This window comes from Microcaecilia unicolor, chromosome 7 (assembly GCF_901765095.1).
Source record: "Microcaecilia unicolor chromosome 7, aMicUni1.1, whole genome shotgun sequence".
In the NCBI taxonomy this organism is placed as follows: Eukaryota; Metazoa; Chordata; class Amphibia; order Gymnophiona; family Siphonopidae; genus Microcaecilia; species Microcaecilia unicolor.
In genome coordinates, this window is record NC_044037.1 from 231074526 (window position 1) to 231093244 (window position 18719).

At 43.2% G+C, this 18719-nt stretch overlaps 1 protein-coding gene across 2 annotated transcripts in view; it reads right to left on the bottom strand.

Moving 5' to 3' along the window:
- The window catches only part of BBS5 (Bardet-Biedl syndrome 5), a 63478-nt gene that overhangs the window by 6055 nt on the left and 38704 nt on the right, over positions 1 to 18719 (bottom strand). For both annotated transcript variants that reach the window (XM_030210492.1, XM_030210491.1), the window contains 2 exons: positions 14103 to 14165; positions 13406 to 13540 (listed from right to left, as the gene is read on the bottom strand). In XM_030210492.1, the coding sequence (XP_030066352.1) occupies positions 13406 to 13540; positions 14103 to 14165 (198 nt within the window). The remainder of the gene's footprint in view (positions 1 to 13405; positions 13541 to 14102; positions 14166 to 18719) is intronic.

Consider the following 18719-nt stretch of genomic DNA (forward strand, 5'->3'; position numbering starts at 1 on the left):
GAGGTCACTATCTGGTCTGAGATAGCAGATTCCCTTACTACCTCATCTCCTACATATGGTTCGATCAAATCCTGCTGGGATACCAAGGTGAAAGTCATACTAGACAAAATTGCTCCACTTACCACTAAAAAGGTCAAGATGTTCAGAAATTCACCATGGTTCACAGAGGAACTATCCATTCTATAAAGGGAATGTTGACGCCTTGAAACGCAACGGAGAAAGAACAAAGATACTACTGACAAATCCAATTGGAAGTCAGACTTCTGATGCTACAAAAAGAAGGTAGCTGATTCAAACGTCAGTACTATAACAGTCTAATAGGTCAAGATGATCTTGACAACAAAAAAAACTTTTCTCCTTAGTTAAAAAAACTAGCATGGAGACTGCATTCTCACTGTTTACCGAGGAAATGACAAAGAAAATATCTGAGGCAGTAGCCTTATACAACACAAAACTGTGTGGTTGACACTTTGGATCAAATGGCTTGAAAGTATTCTATAAAATCAGAAGTCGCAGAGTGCCACTCCAAGTTTTCCACAATGTCCTTGATCTGGCTGCAATCTGTATAATACTGTTACTGGCAAGAAGATAAGTCGATGCAAGTTTATCCTTCAGTTAGCTCTGGAGTTTGGCCAGCATCACATCTCCTCGAGAAAGTGTAGGCCAGAGGCATCTGTAGACCAAGAAGTGGTGATGCATGTGGGTAAGAGGAACCCGAATTATAGCTACGTCTTGCAAGGTTCCGCGTTAGGAGTTACGGATCAAGAAAGGGATCTGGGTGTCGTCGTCGATGATACGCTGAAACCTTCTGCTCAGTGTGCTGCTGCGGCTAGGAAAGCGAATAGAATGTTGGGTGTTATTAGGAAGGGTATGGAGTCCAGGTGTGCGGATGTTATAATGCCGTTGTATCGCTCCATGGTGCGACCGCACCTGGAGTATTGTGTTCAGTACTGGTCTCCGTATCTCAAAAAAGATATAGTAGAATTGGAAAAGGTACAGCGAAGGGCGACGAAAATGATAGTGGGGATGGGACGACTTTCCTATGAAGAGAGGCTGAGAAGGCTAGGGCTTTTTAGCTTGGAGAAGAGACGGCTGAGGGGAGATATGATAGAAGTGTATAAAATAATGAGTGGCATGGATCGGGTGGATGTGAAGCGACTGTTCACGCTATCCAAAAATACTAGGACTAGAGGGCATGAGTTGAAGCTACAGTGTGGTAAATTTAAAACGAATCGGAGAAAATTTTTCTTCACCCAACGTGTAATTAGACTCTGGAATTCGTTGCCGGAGAACGTGGTACGGGCGGTTAGCTTGACGGAGTTTAAAAAGGGGTTAGATAGATTCCTAAAGGACAAGTCCATAGACCGCTATTAAATGGACTTGGAAAAATTCCGCATTTTTAGGTATAACTTGTCTGGAATGTTTTTACGTTTGGGGAGCGTGCCAGGTGCCCTTGACCTGGATTGGCCACTGTCGGTGACAGGATGCTGGGCTAGATGGACCTTTGGTCTTTCCCAGTATGGCACTACTTATGTACTTATGTACTTATGTCTGGAGGAAGCTGCAAATGATACTAAATGCTATACTGCAATGTGCAATGGAAACAAAGCCATGGAAGTTTGTAGAGCCTGCAAGAAGCCTGTGTATGGGAAGTGTATCAGAAAATCTGAAAAGCACTGTGGGGCCCTTTTACATAGTGGCGGTAAGCCCAACGTGGGCTTACTGTTTGTTATTCTGGGATTATCGCTGGCCCAATGTGGCTGCCAGTTGTAGTTCCGGGTTGAACGCACGTAATTTCCGGTGAAAAAATTCCCCCCCAGAAATAGCATGGCATTTAATGTTGCAAGCAGAGCAGGAAGACACGCAAAAGACAGCCTTCACTAACTGGATAAATTCACAGCTGGTAAAGCATGACCCTCCTTCTGCCCAGTTACCACTGGGATACGGCGGAAGCCCTTACCACTACCTCAATGGGTTGCGGTAAGGGCTCCCATGCGGTAAGTTTTCTTACTGCATGGCCATTTTGTTTTTGGGGTTTTTTTAACTGCTGTGGTAAAAATGGCCCTGGCATGTGGGAAAAATGGCCCCCGCTGCTACCGCAGAGCCCTTTTTCCCGCAGCTTTGTAAAAGGACCCCTGTGTCTGTGTGGCATGCATTCCAGAATAACTAATATTTATAGAATGATACTCGTGTTAGGAACACCTTTACTTTTGACTTTTACTTCTATTTGTTCAATTGTTTGTATTTGACTTTCCCTAATTTCCTTAATTGTTTGAAAATGAATTTTATTTATTTACTGGGATTTATTAACTGCGTTTTTGAAGAGATTTACCCAAGGTGGTGTACAGCAGGTACAGTTTAACATAAAACTTACAATTATGTTAACATAACAGTAAAATGACCAAATATAAGCACAAACACAGTCAAGAAAGTAAACTTGGAAATGGCAAACTGAAACCTAGTACTCGTAATAGGACTAACATGATGCAGTATCAGAAACAACACCGTAGAACAATCATGTCAGTACAATACAAATGATACCATAATAGACAGCATGGAAGAGTATTCAAATAACATACCAATGAAACAACTAATAGGCACACACTGAAATATAACACAGATACAATATTAATGGTATTCGTACAATAAAATGAAACATCTTACAGTGTAGCTGAGGAGGCAAGAGCATTTGAGATATAGACACAACAAGATAGTTAGTACAAAATCAATTGGGATAAATACATGGGTGGCTAACTGATGGCAAATTATATATAAAGTTGAGTAAGATAAGAGGAACTGATCTAAGTTACAGGGTGTGCCGTAAGCAAGTCCAGGTGCAGAGTGAGTGGATTGTCACTTCATGTACTGAAGGCTTTGGAGAAGAGTCAGGTGTTCATCACCTGCTTCTGAAAGTACAGGTAATCTCAAGTTAAATTAGAGCCCCTCTGGGAATAAGTTCCAGAGTACTGAAGCCATTTCCGAGAAGGCTTGTTGGTAGGTATTACACTACGCAATTTCAAGTTATAATGAATAAAAATTAGGGATGCATTTTGCTTTACATTTTTAATTGTGACTAATCATGCAAGTAATTTAATACAATATATATTTTAAATTTAATAACATTTAATCAAACATATAAAAGGCAAGTGACCGTACTCACTTGCAAATGCGCAGTAGAGACGTGATGACGAGGGGAGGGGGGCGGGACAGAGAGGGAAACTGCGCGGAAGTGGAGGGAGGGAACCACTGACGTCGCTACCGCTTCCCCCCCCCAAGGTAGCCGCTACCGCCCCCCCCCCGGAGTCGCCACCACCCCCCCTTCACCCGGCCCGGGCCCTCTCTTCGTTATTCAACTTACAGCAGCGCCGAAAACAGCAGCAAGCAGCTCAGCTTCAGCTCCCGTCGGCCTTCCTTCCCTGCCTGTGCCCCGCCCTCGCCGACGTGACGTCACACGAGGGCGAGGCACAGGCAGTGAAGGAAGGCCAACGGGAGCTGCTGCTTGCTGCTGTTTTGGCGCTGCTGTAAGTTGAATAACGAAGAGAGGGCCTGGGCCGGGTGAAGGGGGGGCGGGGGCGACTCCGGGGTGGGGGGGGGCGGTAGCGGCTACCTTGGGGGGGGGGGGACATGGGAGGTCTCAGAAGGAGGGGGGGCCTTGGAGCTGGGAGGGCTGGACTGAAGGGGGCCTTCCAGCTGGCTGGGAAGAAGGCACGTGGGGGGGGGGGCCTTGGAACTGGGAGGGAGGGCGGGCGGGCAGGGGGCCCCTTACAGTTGTGAGGGAATGGGACCCCTTACAGTTGTGAGGGAGAGCAGGGGGCCTTGGAACTGGGAGGGAGGGAAGGGGGCCTTGGGAGCTGGGGGGGAGGGCCTGGGGCCTTGGAACTGGGAGGGAGGGAGGGAGGGCGGGCAGGGGGCCTTGCAGCTGGGAAGGGGGGAGGACTGGAGCCTTGGAGCTGGGATGGAGGGACAGAGGGGTCCTTGGAGCTGGCAGGGAAGGAGGATGGCAGGGGGCCTTGCAGCTGCAACGGGAGGGGGGCCTTGGGAAAAAAAACATTCCAATACGCGCCCGTTTTAACGGGCTTAACGGCTAGTAATATTAATAAAATACAAATGTAATAAAAATAATAAATTTAATTCAATAAAATTTAATATAATTAATAAAAATACATTTTTTATTTATTACTTTACACATTTCACATAATACAAGACTACTCTTACTCAAGCAATACAGAAAAGCAACATATAAGAGGGAAAAAGTGTAAGTACAATAAAGAAAAATTCTCAATTCTTTCTCAGACCACAATAATTAAAAAGGGAGGACTGGATTACAATAATGGGACTCAAGGAACAGAACAGATCACAATCAAAGTTCAGAAAAAGCACACAACTTTATTAAAAACGACTCGAAGTGGCCATATTATGCCTCCAAAGAGCCTGCATCAGGGGTTTTCTTTACACTAAAAACACACGCATTAAAACAAATAAACATATTATAGATCATAAGAATATAGAGATCATTTTTGAAAAAAACGTAGACGTTTTTCTAAGAAGTCCGTCAGAAGCGTGTTCAATTCATAACAGTGTGTGTCAGGGGCATGTTAAGGGCAGGATCTGGGCGTTTCTAACTCTTGAAACATTTTTCAGCCATAATGGAAAAAAAACAAAACCATCCAGGACTAAAACTAAGACATTATGGGCTAGACCTGTTTTTATAACAAATAAGGCAAAAAAGGTGCCCTAAATGACCAGATAACCACTGGAGGGATCAGGGTGACCACCTCTTACTCCCCCAGTGGTCACTAACCTTCCCCCCCCCCCCAAAATGTGATTAGAAACATTACTTGCCAGCCTCTATACCAGCCTCAAATGTTATACTCAGGTCCATTAGAACAGCATGCAGGTCCCTGGAGTAGTTTAGTGGTGGGTGCAGTGCACTGCAGACAGGTGGACCCAGGCTCATACCTCCCCCCCACACCTGTTACACTTGTGGAGGAAACTGTAAGCCCTCCAAAACTCACCAGAAACCCAGTATACCCACATATAGATGCCCCCTTCACCCATAAGGGCTAAGCTAGTGGTGTACAGTTGGGGTAGTGGGTTTTGTGGGGCTTGGCAGACAAGATAAGGGAGCAACGGTGAGATGTGTATCTGGGAGTATTTTATGAAGTCTACTTCAGTGCCCCCTAGGGTGCCCTATTAAAAATGCTGGCTCCTCCTATATTCCAATGGCTTGATTTTGTGTGTTTTGCATGTGGACTTTTTTGTTTGTTTTGAAAATGGACCAAAAAACATCCAAATCACAAAACCTTGTTCAAAACAGTATTTTTGAAAAAAATATATAGATGTTTTTCTTGTTTGAAAATTACCTTCTTTCCTATTCAGATTTTGGACTTTTTTTTGCAAAATGTCCAAAGTCAGACTTGGACATAATATCGAAAATGCCCCTCCACATATCTTAAACAAACTTTTAGTATTAAAAATAAATTGTTATTAAAAACAGTTTCTTAAAGTATTTATATCTTCAAAATCAGAAACCAAACGTACTGATATTAATACATGTAAACAACTTTTAATAGAAACTGCTTTTACAAGAGAAAATAAATCAACTTTAAAAGGGACACCTACCTACTAGGGCCCCTTAAGGCACATATACCTAATAGTAGATAACATAACGAGCAGCGGCACTGAAGCACTCCTTAAAAACAAAAATATAAAACCAATTCTGAACCAGAAAAAATAAAAAGAAAGAAGACCATAACTTTTCCAAAAGCAAAGCTTACCAGAAGATGCAAGGGTTCTGACAGAGTTTCCCCCACTTGGTTCACATAACATCACTCAAACCTGCTGTCAGCAACATTATATGAGGAACTTCTGAGGTCAAAGGGCAATATTGCAAATATCAGCAGCTGTGCAAGGGTTATGACAGACAGAGTTTCTCCTCTTTGTTTCACATAAAATGACTCAAAACTGCTATCAGCAAACTTATATGAGAAACTCTTCAGTTCAAAGGGCAATACTGTAACTATAAGGACCAGTGATCATTGTATATAGTGTATTATTGCTTCTTTTCCTGGTCTAGGAACTCTTAGCATTGCTTAGATGTAAAGACCAGTGATGTAATGATTGTTTATAGATAGGCATTGTTTCTTTTTAGTTATATAGCTAATCATTGTGTGTATATAGCTTAATCATTGTATATATCTAAATTATTGTAGATTTTAGAACCTCTAATAAAGGTCTCATTTACCTAATATGAATCCAAACGAATCCACAGTAATTATTGAGTAGTCTGTGTCAGTGAAGCAGGCTAAAAATCCATAGCAGTATTGCGTGTAAATTTCAGAATGTCCACAAAATGCTCATTTCCCCGCTGATAACCAAGCCCTTTTTGCCTGTGCGCATTAGAAGTTCAGTGCACTTCGTAACAGAACATGAGTTCTGCGTGTAAATTCTAGTTAGTGCCAATTAGTGCTCATTATTGCTTGTTAAGTGTTATTATCAGCTCTCAGCTCGTTAAGGGCCCCTTTTATAAAGCTGCGGTAAGTCCAATGCGGGCTTACCACTCGCTAAAAAGGATCTACCACTGGGCTACCGCTGCAGCCTAGTGGTAGTTCCCACCCCTAGCACTCCTTCATATCCGGTGCTACAAAAATGGAGTAAATTGGGCAGTATGTGCAATACCCGGTTATCGACGGGTAAGTGTGGGAACCCTTACTGCAACCTCATCGGGTGCTTTACGTGCTGCACGGTCAATTCCTGCAGAAAAGACCTTTTACCCCACTGTGGCAAAAGGGGTCTTCGGTGCATGTGAAAAATATGCACTGACGCCAGTGCAGGCCACTTTTTGTCACAGCTTGAAGGGGCCCTAAGCTTGTTAAGTTATGTGCACTGTTATACAATCCACTTGGATTTTGGTGCGGACCTTTAGGTGCACTATATAGAATCTAAATAGAATTTGGGGTATTATCAGGCTCATTTTCGAAAGAGAAGGACGCTCATCTTCCCACACAAATCGGAAGATGGACGTCCTTCTCACAGGGTCGCCCAAATCAGTATAATTGGAAGCCAATTTTGGGCGTCCCCAACTGCTTTCCGTCGTGGGGACGACCAAAGTTCCCGGGGGCGTGTCGGAGGCGTAGCGAAGGTGGGACTTGGGCATGCCTAACACATGGGCGTCCTCGACCCATAATGGAAAAAAAAGGGCATCCCTGAAGAGCATTTGGACGACTTTACCTGGTCCTGCTTTTCTTACGACCACGGTACAAAAAGATGCCCAAACTGACCAGATGACCACCGGAGAGAATCGGGGATGACCTCTCCTTACTCCCCTAGTGGTCACTAACCCCCTCCCACCCTCAAAAAATATCTTTCAAAATATTTTGTGCCAGCCTCTATGCCAGCCTCAACTGTCATACTCAGGTCCATCGCAGCAGTTTGCAGGTCCCTGGAGCAGTTTTAGTGGGTGCAGTGCACTTCAGGCAGGCGGGCTCAGGCCCATCCCCCCCTACCTGTTACATTTGTGGTGGTAAATGTGAGCTCTCCAAAACCCACCAGAAACCCACTATACCCACATCTAGGTGCCCCCCTTCACCCGTAAGGGCTATGGTAGTGGTGAACAGTTGTGGGGAGTGGGTTTTGGGGGGGGGGGGGTTGGGGGGCTCAGCACACAAGGTAAGGGAGCTATGTACCTGGAAGCTTTTTATGAAGTCCACTGCAGTGTCCCCTAGGGTGCCCAGTTGGTGTCCTGGCATTTGAGGGGGATCAGTGCACTACGAATGTTGGCTCCTCCCACGACCAAAGGGCTTGGATTTGGTCGTTTCTGAGATGGGTGTCCTTGGTTTCCATTATCGCCGAAAATCAGAAACAACCAAGTCTAGAGATGACCATCTCTAAAGACGACCTAAATTTCAAGATCTGGCCATCACCGACCGTATTATCGAAATGAAAGATGGGTGTCCATCTTGTTTTGATAATACGGGTTTCCCTGCCCCTCCACCAGGATGTTTTGTGAGGACGTCCTCTGCAAAACTTGGGCATCCCTTTCGATTATGACCCTCTATGCTTTCCAGGTGGCCATTTTTTGCGTTTCAGTGTGCCTACATATGACACCTCCAAGGAAAAATATTGAACAGGTTTGTCAATTAGGGCGGATCTGGAAAAGAATTCCATTCCAGAGACAGTACAAACACCATTTCAAAAGGAAGGAATGCATATAGGAAGAGAGATGGGAAGAGGGAGAGGAAAAACTATGATATCATCACTCAAAACGATAGATAAATATTACAACAGATACAAACCAGAGGCTCTAGAAGAAGATTAAATAGGCGTATAATCTCTCCAATAGAGCACTGAGCAAAGAAGAGAGTATAGTATTGAATAAATGACTTATTCTTGCTGTACACCATCTTGAGTGAATTCCTTAGAAAAGGCAGTAAATAAATCCCAATAAAATAAATATATAAATTTAATACTAGAGTTGAACTGTTTCATTTTACAAGAAAACCGAAAGTTATTGATTACTTTTCCAAACATACTATGAATGTCAGTGATATGTCAATTGCGAGACAAGAAAGTAAATGGATGCCATCAGGTTTTCATAACCCTTTGATCACAGCATATGAGAAAGTCATTTTGAAAGAAATTAACCAATTAGAAGAGCATCAGAAGAAAGTATTTTATAACATGAACAGAAACGAAAAAGAAGCTACTGAATCCCTGAGAAATGATCCAAGTATAATCATAAAACCTGCAGATAAAGGGGGAGGAGCTGTGATAAAGAATATTGAAAAATATACAAGGGAGATTAATAGACAGTTGGAGAACCATAAGATTTTACAGAAGATTAATTAAAGATTCAACTTAAAATATAAAAAATCAAATTGATGCTATTTTAGAAATTGGTTTAAAAGGAAGTTACATTACTCAGAAGGAATATGACTTCTTAAAAGTAAGTTGTCCTCGGACTCCTGTCTTATATATTTTGCTGAATATTCATAAATCCCTAGAAAGCCCCACGGGGAAGGCGTATCATTTTAGACAATGGTTCAATCTTTGAACCAATTTCAATTTTGATTGATATATTCCTGAGACCGTTAATTCTGCTAATTTCATCTTACATTACAGATTTGACAGATATGCTTAATTGTTTAGAACAGGCTGAATTAACAAATGATATTATACTGGCCACTTTAGATGTAACATCACTTTATATCAATATCCCGCAAGAAGAAGCTTTTAAAGATAGCTCACAGTGAATTTATAATGAGTGAACGCCCAAACCGTATGCCTATTGAGTTCCTAATGTCATTGGCTGAAATTGTTTATGAATTATTTTTGCTTTGATGGTGTTTTCTTTCACCAGCTAAAGGGGACTGCCATGGGATGCACCATGGCACCATCTGTTGTAACCAGGTACCTCTCTTGTGCAGTCAAGGATAGAACAATCTCCTCCAGCCACAGGCTCCCGGTACAGTGAAGAAACAGATGTCCACCAGTAACTTCAATCTTAAGAACTTTTATTCCATGCAGGTTTCTAGTACACAGTTCCACTAGCAGCATAGCACATACCAGGATTCAATACAGGCTTAAAGGCTTCAGTCTGGGCTCTTTATCCAGGGCACAATAAACAGTAATTCAATTCCAAAGACAAACAGTTGTTTCAGTTCATCATCACAGTTCAGTCACCCAGTAGCAGTTTCTACCTTCTATCCTCTTTACCTTCGGGAGAGTTCAATATTTTAGGGACTCCTTCTACCCAAGGGTTTTCCCCTGTATCAGCTTCACAGTGAATTCAATACTTTTGGGACTTCCTCTCACCCAAGGAATTTCAGCCTGCTTCAGTACTTTAGGGACCTCCCTGCCCAAGGGTTTTCAGCCTGCAAATACTTCTCTCCTTCTCTCTCCTAAACTGAACTCCTGAGACTCCTTCCCACCTGCCTAATCAATCCCTGGCTTCTGCCTTCACAACCAATCATTCTCCACTCATTAGCTTCTCTACACACCCATACCAGCTGAGTTAAGCATTAGACTAATGAGGAGCTCCTGCACACAGGGTTTCCTATCTCTCTTTCCCCCTAGTGGCAGCCAATCTACACCTCTTGTTAGCTTACACCCATGTCCTCCCTTATTGCAGCTAGGAGTCCAGTCCAGGTTTTCCATCTCACCCCCTGGCTCCTTGCCTGCATTGCCTTCTGGGACTTGTAGTTCAGACTGAAACTGCCTTAACCCAACTATCCTGGAGGTGACTTTATCACACTGTAGTGAATTTATATATGGCAGATTTTGAGAAAAAGCTTTGAACAGCACATTTTTACGAAAAACAACTGTTGGCCTGGAAGAGATACATTGGTGATATTTTTATTATATGGAAAGGCACAGAAGAGACACTATTTGAATTTTATGGGTGGATTAATAACTTGGATAAAAATTTGAAATTTCAGTTAAATTACAGTAGAGAGAGGATTGCCTTTTTGGATATTTTAATTGAAAAGGATAAGAATACATGAACAATGGGTATTTTTAGAAAACCAACTGATGTTAATAAGCTCTTGAAATTTGATAGTTGCCATAGCAGGGCTTTGAAAAGATATTTGCTGTACAGTCAATTCCTTAGAGCTAAAATGATTTGTTCAAGGAAAATGAATTATGAAAAACAGGCTAGAACTATCAAGAAGATATTTTATGACAGAGAATACCCACAGATGTATATTAATAAGAGCTATATGCGTGCAAGTCTAAAGGACAGAGATGAGCTTTTAAGGAAGTCAGAGAAAATGTTAATGAAAAAAGTTTGGAATTTAATCATCTGTCATATGATATTATTAAGATAACTGATTTGTAAATTGATGCTAAAATGCCCCACTTATGGTTCATTTATTCCAAATCAATAGTTTGTGTGGTTCATTTACTCCAAATTAATACTCTTATGAGCATATCCCAAGCCAATATTATTAAAATACTAGGAAAAAAGGCCCGTTTCTCACTGAAATGAAACGGGCGCTAGCAAGGTTTTCCTCTAATGTGTTTAGTTGTTTAATGAACGGTGATGATACATCTGATGTCTTGATAATTAGTAATTTTAAAGGGTGTATATTGAGCATGATGGGTCAGGAGATTGACACAGAGAGTGTGTATGTGTGTGTCACAGAGAGAGATGGTGTGTGTGTCTGAAAATGTGAGAGGGTGCATTGAACTCGTAGGAAGGGGGCGATTGTGTGTGTGTGTGTTTGATGTTTGAAAGGGTGTGTGTCTGGTGAGGTGGGAGAGTGTGAATTTGGAGGGGTTGGTGGGGTGCTGTGCTGTGAGAGACAGTGAGTGTCCATGTATCCATGTCCTGCCTCTGTGTGTGTGTGTGTGAGATTGACAGGGGGAGGGGGGAACTGGGATCCTGCGCCAGTGTATGTCCGTGACAGAGAGTGTGACAGGATCCATGCTTCTTTAATGGGAAATGGTGGTGAGGGGCTTGGAGGGGGGTCATCGGTGCTGGGGTATCAGTGATTGAGTGTGTCTGTCTGTGGCAGAGAGAGAGAGAGAGAGAGAGAGAGAGAGATGCTGCTTGTCCATGGTAAGAGTTTGTGTGTGTGTGTGTGTGTGTGTGTGTGGGGGGGGGGGGGGTGGAGGGTGGGAGAGGTTGTGTATGTTGTGGGGGGGGGGGGGGGGGGGTGGGGGGTGGGAGAGGTTGTGTATGTTATGGTGTGTTTGTGTGTCAGAGTGTTCCAGTCCCCCCTGTCCTTCAAGTTGCAGGTCCAGCTCCCCGCCCCCCTCCCCTTCCAGTTGCCGGACCGCACGCCCCCCTCCCTCTCTCTCCTGCCCTCCAATGTCCATGCCCCCCCGCCCTCTCCTCTATTTGGAGGGTGGTATGTGTGTGAGTTGCTTCCAGGAGTGTCAGTGTGTGTCTCTGTTATATTGAATTTTTGTTTCTGTGTGATAGTCGGGGGGGGGGGGGGGGGGGGGGTTGCAGACAGTGTGTGTTTGTGTTTGTTAGAAATATATTGTTGCTGTCATTTGGGGACGTGTTATGTTTTGCAAGTCTGTGTGGGAGTGTAGCTGTCTTTGAGAGTGTTTTTGTCTGCTCGCTTGTGTTTTTTTTTTTTTTTAATTTGTGAAAGTGAAAGTGGGGTTTGTTTTTAACTCTGAGGGTGGTGTTAGAGATCGTTTTTCTCTATGGAGGGTGGCGTAGATTAAGGGTCATTTGCTTTTGTTTTTGCCCCTAGGAGTGAGGGGGAAGACGTTCCTGTTACCTTTTTATTTTTTGCTTCTCCTGTTTTTCAGTTTGTTGCCCACCGTTTTCTTCCACAGTGCTACTTTTTGATCAGCTGTTTCTTTTTGCTGTCGGATGTTGCAGAGTTGCAGTGGGAGGGTTGTTGTGCTTTTGAGTGCCACTGGTCGGTGTTCTTCATTGCGGGCGGGCTTAGATGTTTTCGTGGGTGCAATTAGGAACGATGTAAGACGAATGCGCAGCGGGAAGCAGCGCGGTTTTGTTCCGTGTGCTGTGTGCATCCTCGAGGTCGGTGACGGGTTTGTTGAGGCAGGGGATGGTTTTGCATGTCCTGGGTTGGTTCGTGAGAAGGTGAAGGGGGGGGGGGGGTTGCAGTTACGTGCATGTGCGTGAGAATCATTTTTTTTTCTTTATGATCTTTGTTGCCTCCGTGGTTTTGAATATTTTGCTTTTATTTAATTTTTTGGGTATTGAAGGAGTTTGCCAGCCAGTCTCTACCGAATCCTAGGCAGGGGAGGAGTAGGGAAACACGCTCTGCGTGTTTCCCTACTCTTCCCCCCGCCTGGGTCGGTCTGTGATGCAGGCTGGGTCGGGTTGAATTTTTGCAGGTGGCGCTTAGGAAGTCCTGGCGGCGCACGTCACAGATGGCGAGGGGCACGCTGTACTCCTGTTCCCCCGGGTCCACGTCAACAACAATATAGTGTATTTCTGTACATACCCACTGCTGGGATATTCTCTCTTTCCAGCAGCGTTCATGTGCTCTCTGTGCTGCTCAGACAATGAGGCATTCTACAGCTGAATGCTCCTTCCTTCTTGTTCTGTTTTTTCTTCTGATAGGTGCGTTCTATGTCGCATTCTGTTGCCTGGTAACATTTGTGCTTTGTTAGTGTGCAAGCCCCTTCTGATAAGTCCGTGTTAGGTCACTTAGTAACGTTTCAGCTGTTTTCCTGACGCGAGGGCGGGGCAGGGAGGCATTGTCAATGGGATGGCTTCACCACCATCAAACCATGAACCCTTTATCGTTGTGCTGTGACTTCAGAACCTTTGTCCTTAGAATGTTCATGGTGCGTTTTATTATAGTAGATAAGCCTTGTGCATCCAAATCAAACTACTGAAATAACTTTAATTGAAATTTTCTAACTTTAATTGAAAATTTCTTTGAATTGATCATCAAGAAAAAGAAAGACCTACCTTTTCTTCCATTTCATAGTCAACTCCAAATATAGGATTAGCAGAGTAGACTCTGTGCAGTGAATTTATTTCCTTCACTGCTTCCTGCAGTTTCTCCACAGGGTCTATTTTAAAACCAAGCACATAGCCACCACTCTGCAAAACAAAAACAGACCTCATCTTTAAATATACAGGCCATAGCATTGAAATATTTCATGCATATTTAGTTTCTCTATCCATAGAAGTATGGAGAGGCAACTATCATCACTACATGGATAGTGGTGATATTCAGCTTTTTTACCATTCTAATTTAAAATTCTCAACTATAATATTGCCACTGCCTGTATAGCTAGGTGGCCACACACACAAAAAAAGTGGGAAACGAAGGAAGGCTGGACAAACCAGCCTTCTTTCGTTTCCCACTTTTTGGTATGTGGCTATTTTTCTTGTGGGACTTTTGTGTTCAGTTACTGGTTGGTTCCTGCATAGCTGGGTGGAACATCTTTGCTCTGCTGAGGAACTATAAGGATACTAAGCATTTTCAGCAGCACAGTCTGAATAATACTGCTGAAAATTCACAGAGCAGCAGCTGCTATAACAAAATGTGCTTTGAAATATTGGACTAATAATTCAGAGCTGAAAAACAACCATAGCAAACAGCAATTTAAGAATACACTTTTCAAAACAGCATGATAAAATGGTATTGAATTTTCATTACCTGTTGAGAGCTTTCTATGACAAGTGCCAGACCAAACTTTGAGTCTCTGATCTTTATTGAGCGCTATTCATAAAAGGAAAGAGAGGTATACATGTAAATGAAACACTGTTTTTCAGTTTCTTCATCACTGATATGCACCTACCTCCAAGTACTAATGCATTCTGTACCATGTAACCAAACTCTCAGCCTTAACCATGAAAGTTCTGGCTAATTGTATCCCTGGGTGAATTTGTGCAACTGTGCAATGTAGAATTTGTGCAGAATTCCCCTCACTGTTGAGTGGCGTACAGAATCTGGCCAGCTGCTGGGATCAAAGAACATAAAAGCAGTGGAGCTCCTCACCAGTTTCTTTTTCTACTTTTCTCCAACTTCCTCTCTCTGCAGCGTCTTCTTTTTGGTGCAGGGAATGGCTCAGATTCAGACACGAATGGCTCTGATTGAGCTTTGTTGTGCTTGAAGTTTTGCACTGTTCCTGTGAGAATGAAAGGAGAGCTCATCTGGAGACATAGGCGTTGCTATTTAAATGGTTTGCCATCCCATTTCCAGTGTGGGCTCCTCCGCCAAAGCTGCTTCCTGCAGTGTGTAGAACTGGCAACAGAGGAAAGTGAAGCTGCGGGACCTTCCATCTTGCATGTGCTGCTGCATGCTCTGCCATCCTGGCCTTGCCCCATGAAGTCACTTCCTGTTTTGAGGGGTAGGACTGAAACTGGCAGTGTGTGCAGCAGTGCACGTGAGATGGAAGGCCCCAAGGCTTTAACTTTCATTTTTTACCGCTGCTGTCCGTGCAAAATTGGATTGGGAGGGGAGGTCAGGGGAGGAAAGTGGAGATACTGAGTTGGGGAAGGAAGACAGAGAAAGCAGCTATGTTTGCTCATGGGAGAGGGGAGGATGCTGGACAAAGCCCTGATAGTAGGGAGATGATGGGGAAGGAAAATGGTGGTTAAGGGAAAGAAAAAGGAGATGTTGGATGGTGGGGGAGGGAAAAGGGACATTTAAAGGGAACGCTGGACCTTCTGGGGAGTAGACAGATGAGCTGATGGGGTGGGCGGTAGGGAGATGGGCAAGATGCTGAACATGAGAAGGGAGACCTGAACTGTTGGATAAACGATGGGAGGGGAAAGGAGTTATTGGATCAGGGAAGGATGGAAAGAAAGGGCAAATGTTTGCTCAAGGGGAGGAGAGATGGTAGCCATGGGGAGAGTAGGGTGACAAAGGAGATGTTGGATTGGGATAGGGGAAGGGGGGTTTGCAACAGGCTAGGGGAAGACGCTGGCTTAGAGGAGGGAGAAGAAAGAAGAGATGCTGGATTGGGTAGGGAGGAAAAAGGGACTTGGGGTATAGGGAAATTGAAAGGGAATGCTGGACACGGAGGTTGTAGGGTGACAGAAAATACTGGATATGGAGTAGGAAGGCAGAAGGGAGAGTCAGAATACAAATGTGAAATACTGGACATTGGAGGGGAATAGGGATCAGGAGGGTGGATGCTGGATGTGGGGTAAATAGGGAGCTAGGGGAGATCCTGACAGAGGGGGAAGGAGAGAGAGAGAGAGAGAGAGAGAGAGAGAGAGAGAGAGAGAGAGAGAGAGAGAGAGAGAGAGAGAGAGAGAGAGAGAGAGACAGCATGGATTTTGATGGGTAGAATCAGGGACACTGCTTTGGGGTATAAATTGAAAACCAGGATTAGCTATGTCTGGATTCTGGTCTCTTTTGTATGGAATACATATTTCACTCCCCTATAGAAGAATTTGTGAAATAGTGCTATAGTTTACAATGTGTAGTTTTTTGGCTGGCAGAAACAAGATGGTGTGATTCTTTATGTATAGAAATCCCTTGGGACTTATATGTTGCAATTCTATAAACTGGTGTCAAGATGTAGGCACTCCAATGCTATGTGCTTAGCAGCAATTCCATAACAGCATCTTGGCGCCAAGATTCAGTTTTAAAATACTAAGACAAGACAGCTTTGGTGTGCCTAAGGTTATGTGAAATCAATGGCAGTTGTAACTGGCGGTGCCTAATTGTGCCCTAAAGTGCACATAACTTATAGTATTCTATTCTATAAGTTATATGTATATCTCGGAGACAAGACCTTGACCTACCCATTTTCTGCTCACTTATATGCTAAACGATTTTGACATGTATGTTATTGAATAGCACCTAGCAGTTATGTGCGTAATTGCCAATTAGTGGTAAAATCAAGTATGTAAATGTTATTATTCTATAAGTGATTCCTACATTTTTTACTACGGCAGAACCCCTAAAATATTTTTTTCATACACCAAGAAACACACAATTTATGCAAACATTCATTCATTTTATTTATTAGGATTTATTTACTGCCTTACATGTTCATACAGATTCTAAAATCTAATTTCTTGAGGAACCCCACAAGAGAGTTTGCAGAACCCAGTTTTGGAATCACTGATTTAAGCACACAACTGACACATGATTTTAGGTCCCAATTTATAGAATTGCCCTTATTGTGTGTTATATAGCTTATTTAAAAGGAAAGGGATAATTATCATATACGAAAAGTTACTTTGGCTTGCCTCCCTGATGCCACCCCAATATTTCCGGCTAGAGATACCACTGACTGGAGAATACAGGCACCGCGTGGATGTAACACACTGAAAACTCTGCAATGCCTGACAGAAGCGTAGTCAGGTTGAGAACGTGGGAGGGAGTGGAGCGTGGACTGCCAACAGCACATATTTCAAACACGACAGATCGCGTGAAAAATAGGCGCCATTGGAAGTCCATTTGGAGGAGCAGCAGCTCCCTTGGCGACCCACCTAGCTACGCCTCTGGTGCCTGAATCTGAGCCACTCTGTGCACTAAAGAGAACATGCTGCAGAGAGATGAAAGCAGATGCACCTGTGAGCAGTCCTGAGGCTTTTAAACCCTGATCCAGGTAGGCTAACTGCATTGCCACAGAGAACTGTCTCCTTTTTATTTGAGAGGGGGGTAGGAAGACAGTGGAGGAGCACACTGGCTATCTGCTTGTCAGAAGGTGGGGAAGGGAAGCCAGGCTGCCTGAGGGAGGCAAAATGAATTGTGAATTGGAGATAGCAGGCAGGCTGTTTGATTGAGGAAGGAGAGGCAGGGCTAGTTGACTGGCTTGGGGACAGCAGATTATTTGATTGAGGAAGGAGAGGCAGGGCTAGCTGACTGGTTCGGGGACAGCAGATTAATTGGGAGAGAGCTGGCTGTATGACTGGTGAGGGGTTGGGGAGAATGGGCTGGTATGTAAGGGGTGACTGCCTGACTGGGAATAAACTGGTGAGGACACAAGTAGAGGGAGTATGTGTTGGGGTGGGGGAGAGAATGGTGTGAAACTGAGTAGTCTGCTGCCATATGTTCAGGGCTTCTGGTTTTTCTATATTTTTATTCATCAGCTCATGGAGCCTGAGAGAAGCTCTGAGTTGCCACCACATACTGATTTTGTGAAAGTGCTGCCATTGTTATTTGCCAGAATTAGCAGCTCCAAACTTTCCTCGGACTCTACAGATTGACAAAGTAAAAATCACCAAAAACTAAGACCTATTATGATGATATTCCTAAGCGAATTCTGCTATAAAGCCTTAAAAACCCTGCCTGAGAAATAACATTTTTTCTCTACTGTATTTTAATTCATTATGGCTCAAGGACTGTAGACATAGGGCTCCTTATACAAAGCAGTGCTACCGATTAGCGATACACTGAATGCAAAGGAGCCCATTCAATTCCCATGAGCTTCTTCGTATTCAGCGTATGCTAATCAGTAGTGTCGCTTTGTAAAAGGAGCCCATATTGTATTATTGTGACAAGGGAGTTGCAGAATTTTCAAATTTTTTGACAGAATTTTATTTTTTTCCCCACAATATTAAAAAGAAGAACGTCAGCTATGCTACTTCACTAGCAAGCATCCTATAAAAGCAAAGAAGCAATTGTACTTGTTGCTGCACTACTGTAATATCTCAGTACATTTCAAAATTAGGAGGGGATATATAAATTAGAGGCGTATTTTCAAAGTACTTAGACTTACAAAATTCTATAGGGTACAATGGGACTCATTTTCAAATCACTTAGACTTACAAAGTTCCATATACAAGTCTAAATGCTTTGAAAATACACCTCTATGTAACTTTGTAAGTCTAAGTGATTTGAAAATGAGCCCCTCTGTCTACCAAAGGTTTATTATAACACAGTTGTGGCCTTTCTCCTATTTCCCAAACAAACTTTTCAGTTCCCTTTTATACAGCATAATTCATATCCCATAGAACAATTTTCAAGCTATTTTCACTGAGACACACTTATTAGCACATACATTTCTTCAAAATGAAATACAACTGCTTTTTCATGGAAAATAATGAATGTAGATTTGAAAATGTACTCCCTGATTTAAACATGCTCTTGGGAACACTTCCTCTCAATGTGGTTAAAAAAAATTCATGTTGTGCAACTATGTGTGGACACTGATCCACACTAAGGAAAGGCAATACTCAGGCAAATGTTTTTTTTAACCACCATGTAAATAGCTATGAAAATTGTCCTCTATTTCATAATAGAGTGTCTATGTGAGAAGTTCAAAAAGGCGCCCAATTTAGGCTTATGTTATAAAAGGCAACATAAGCACTG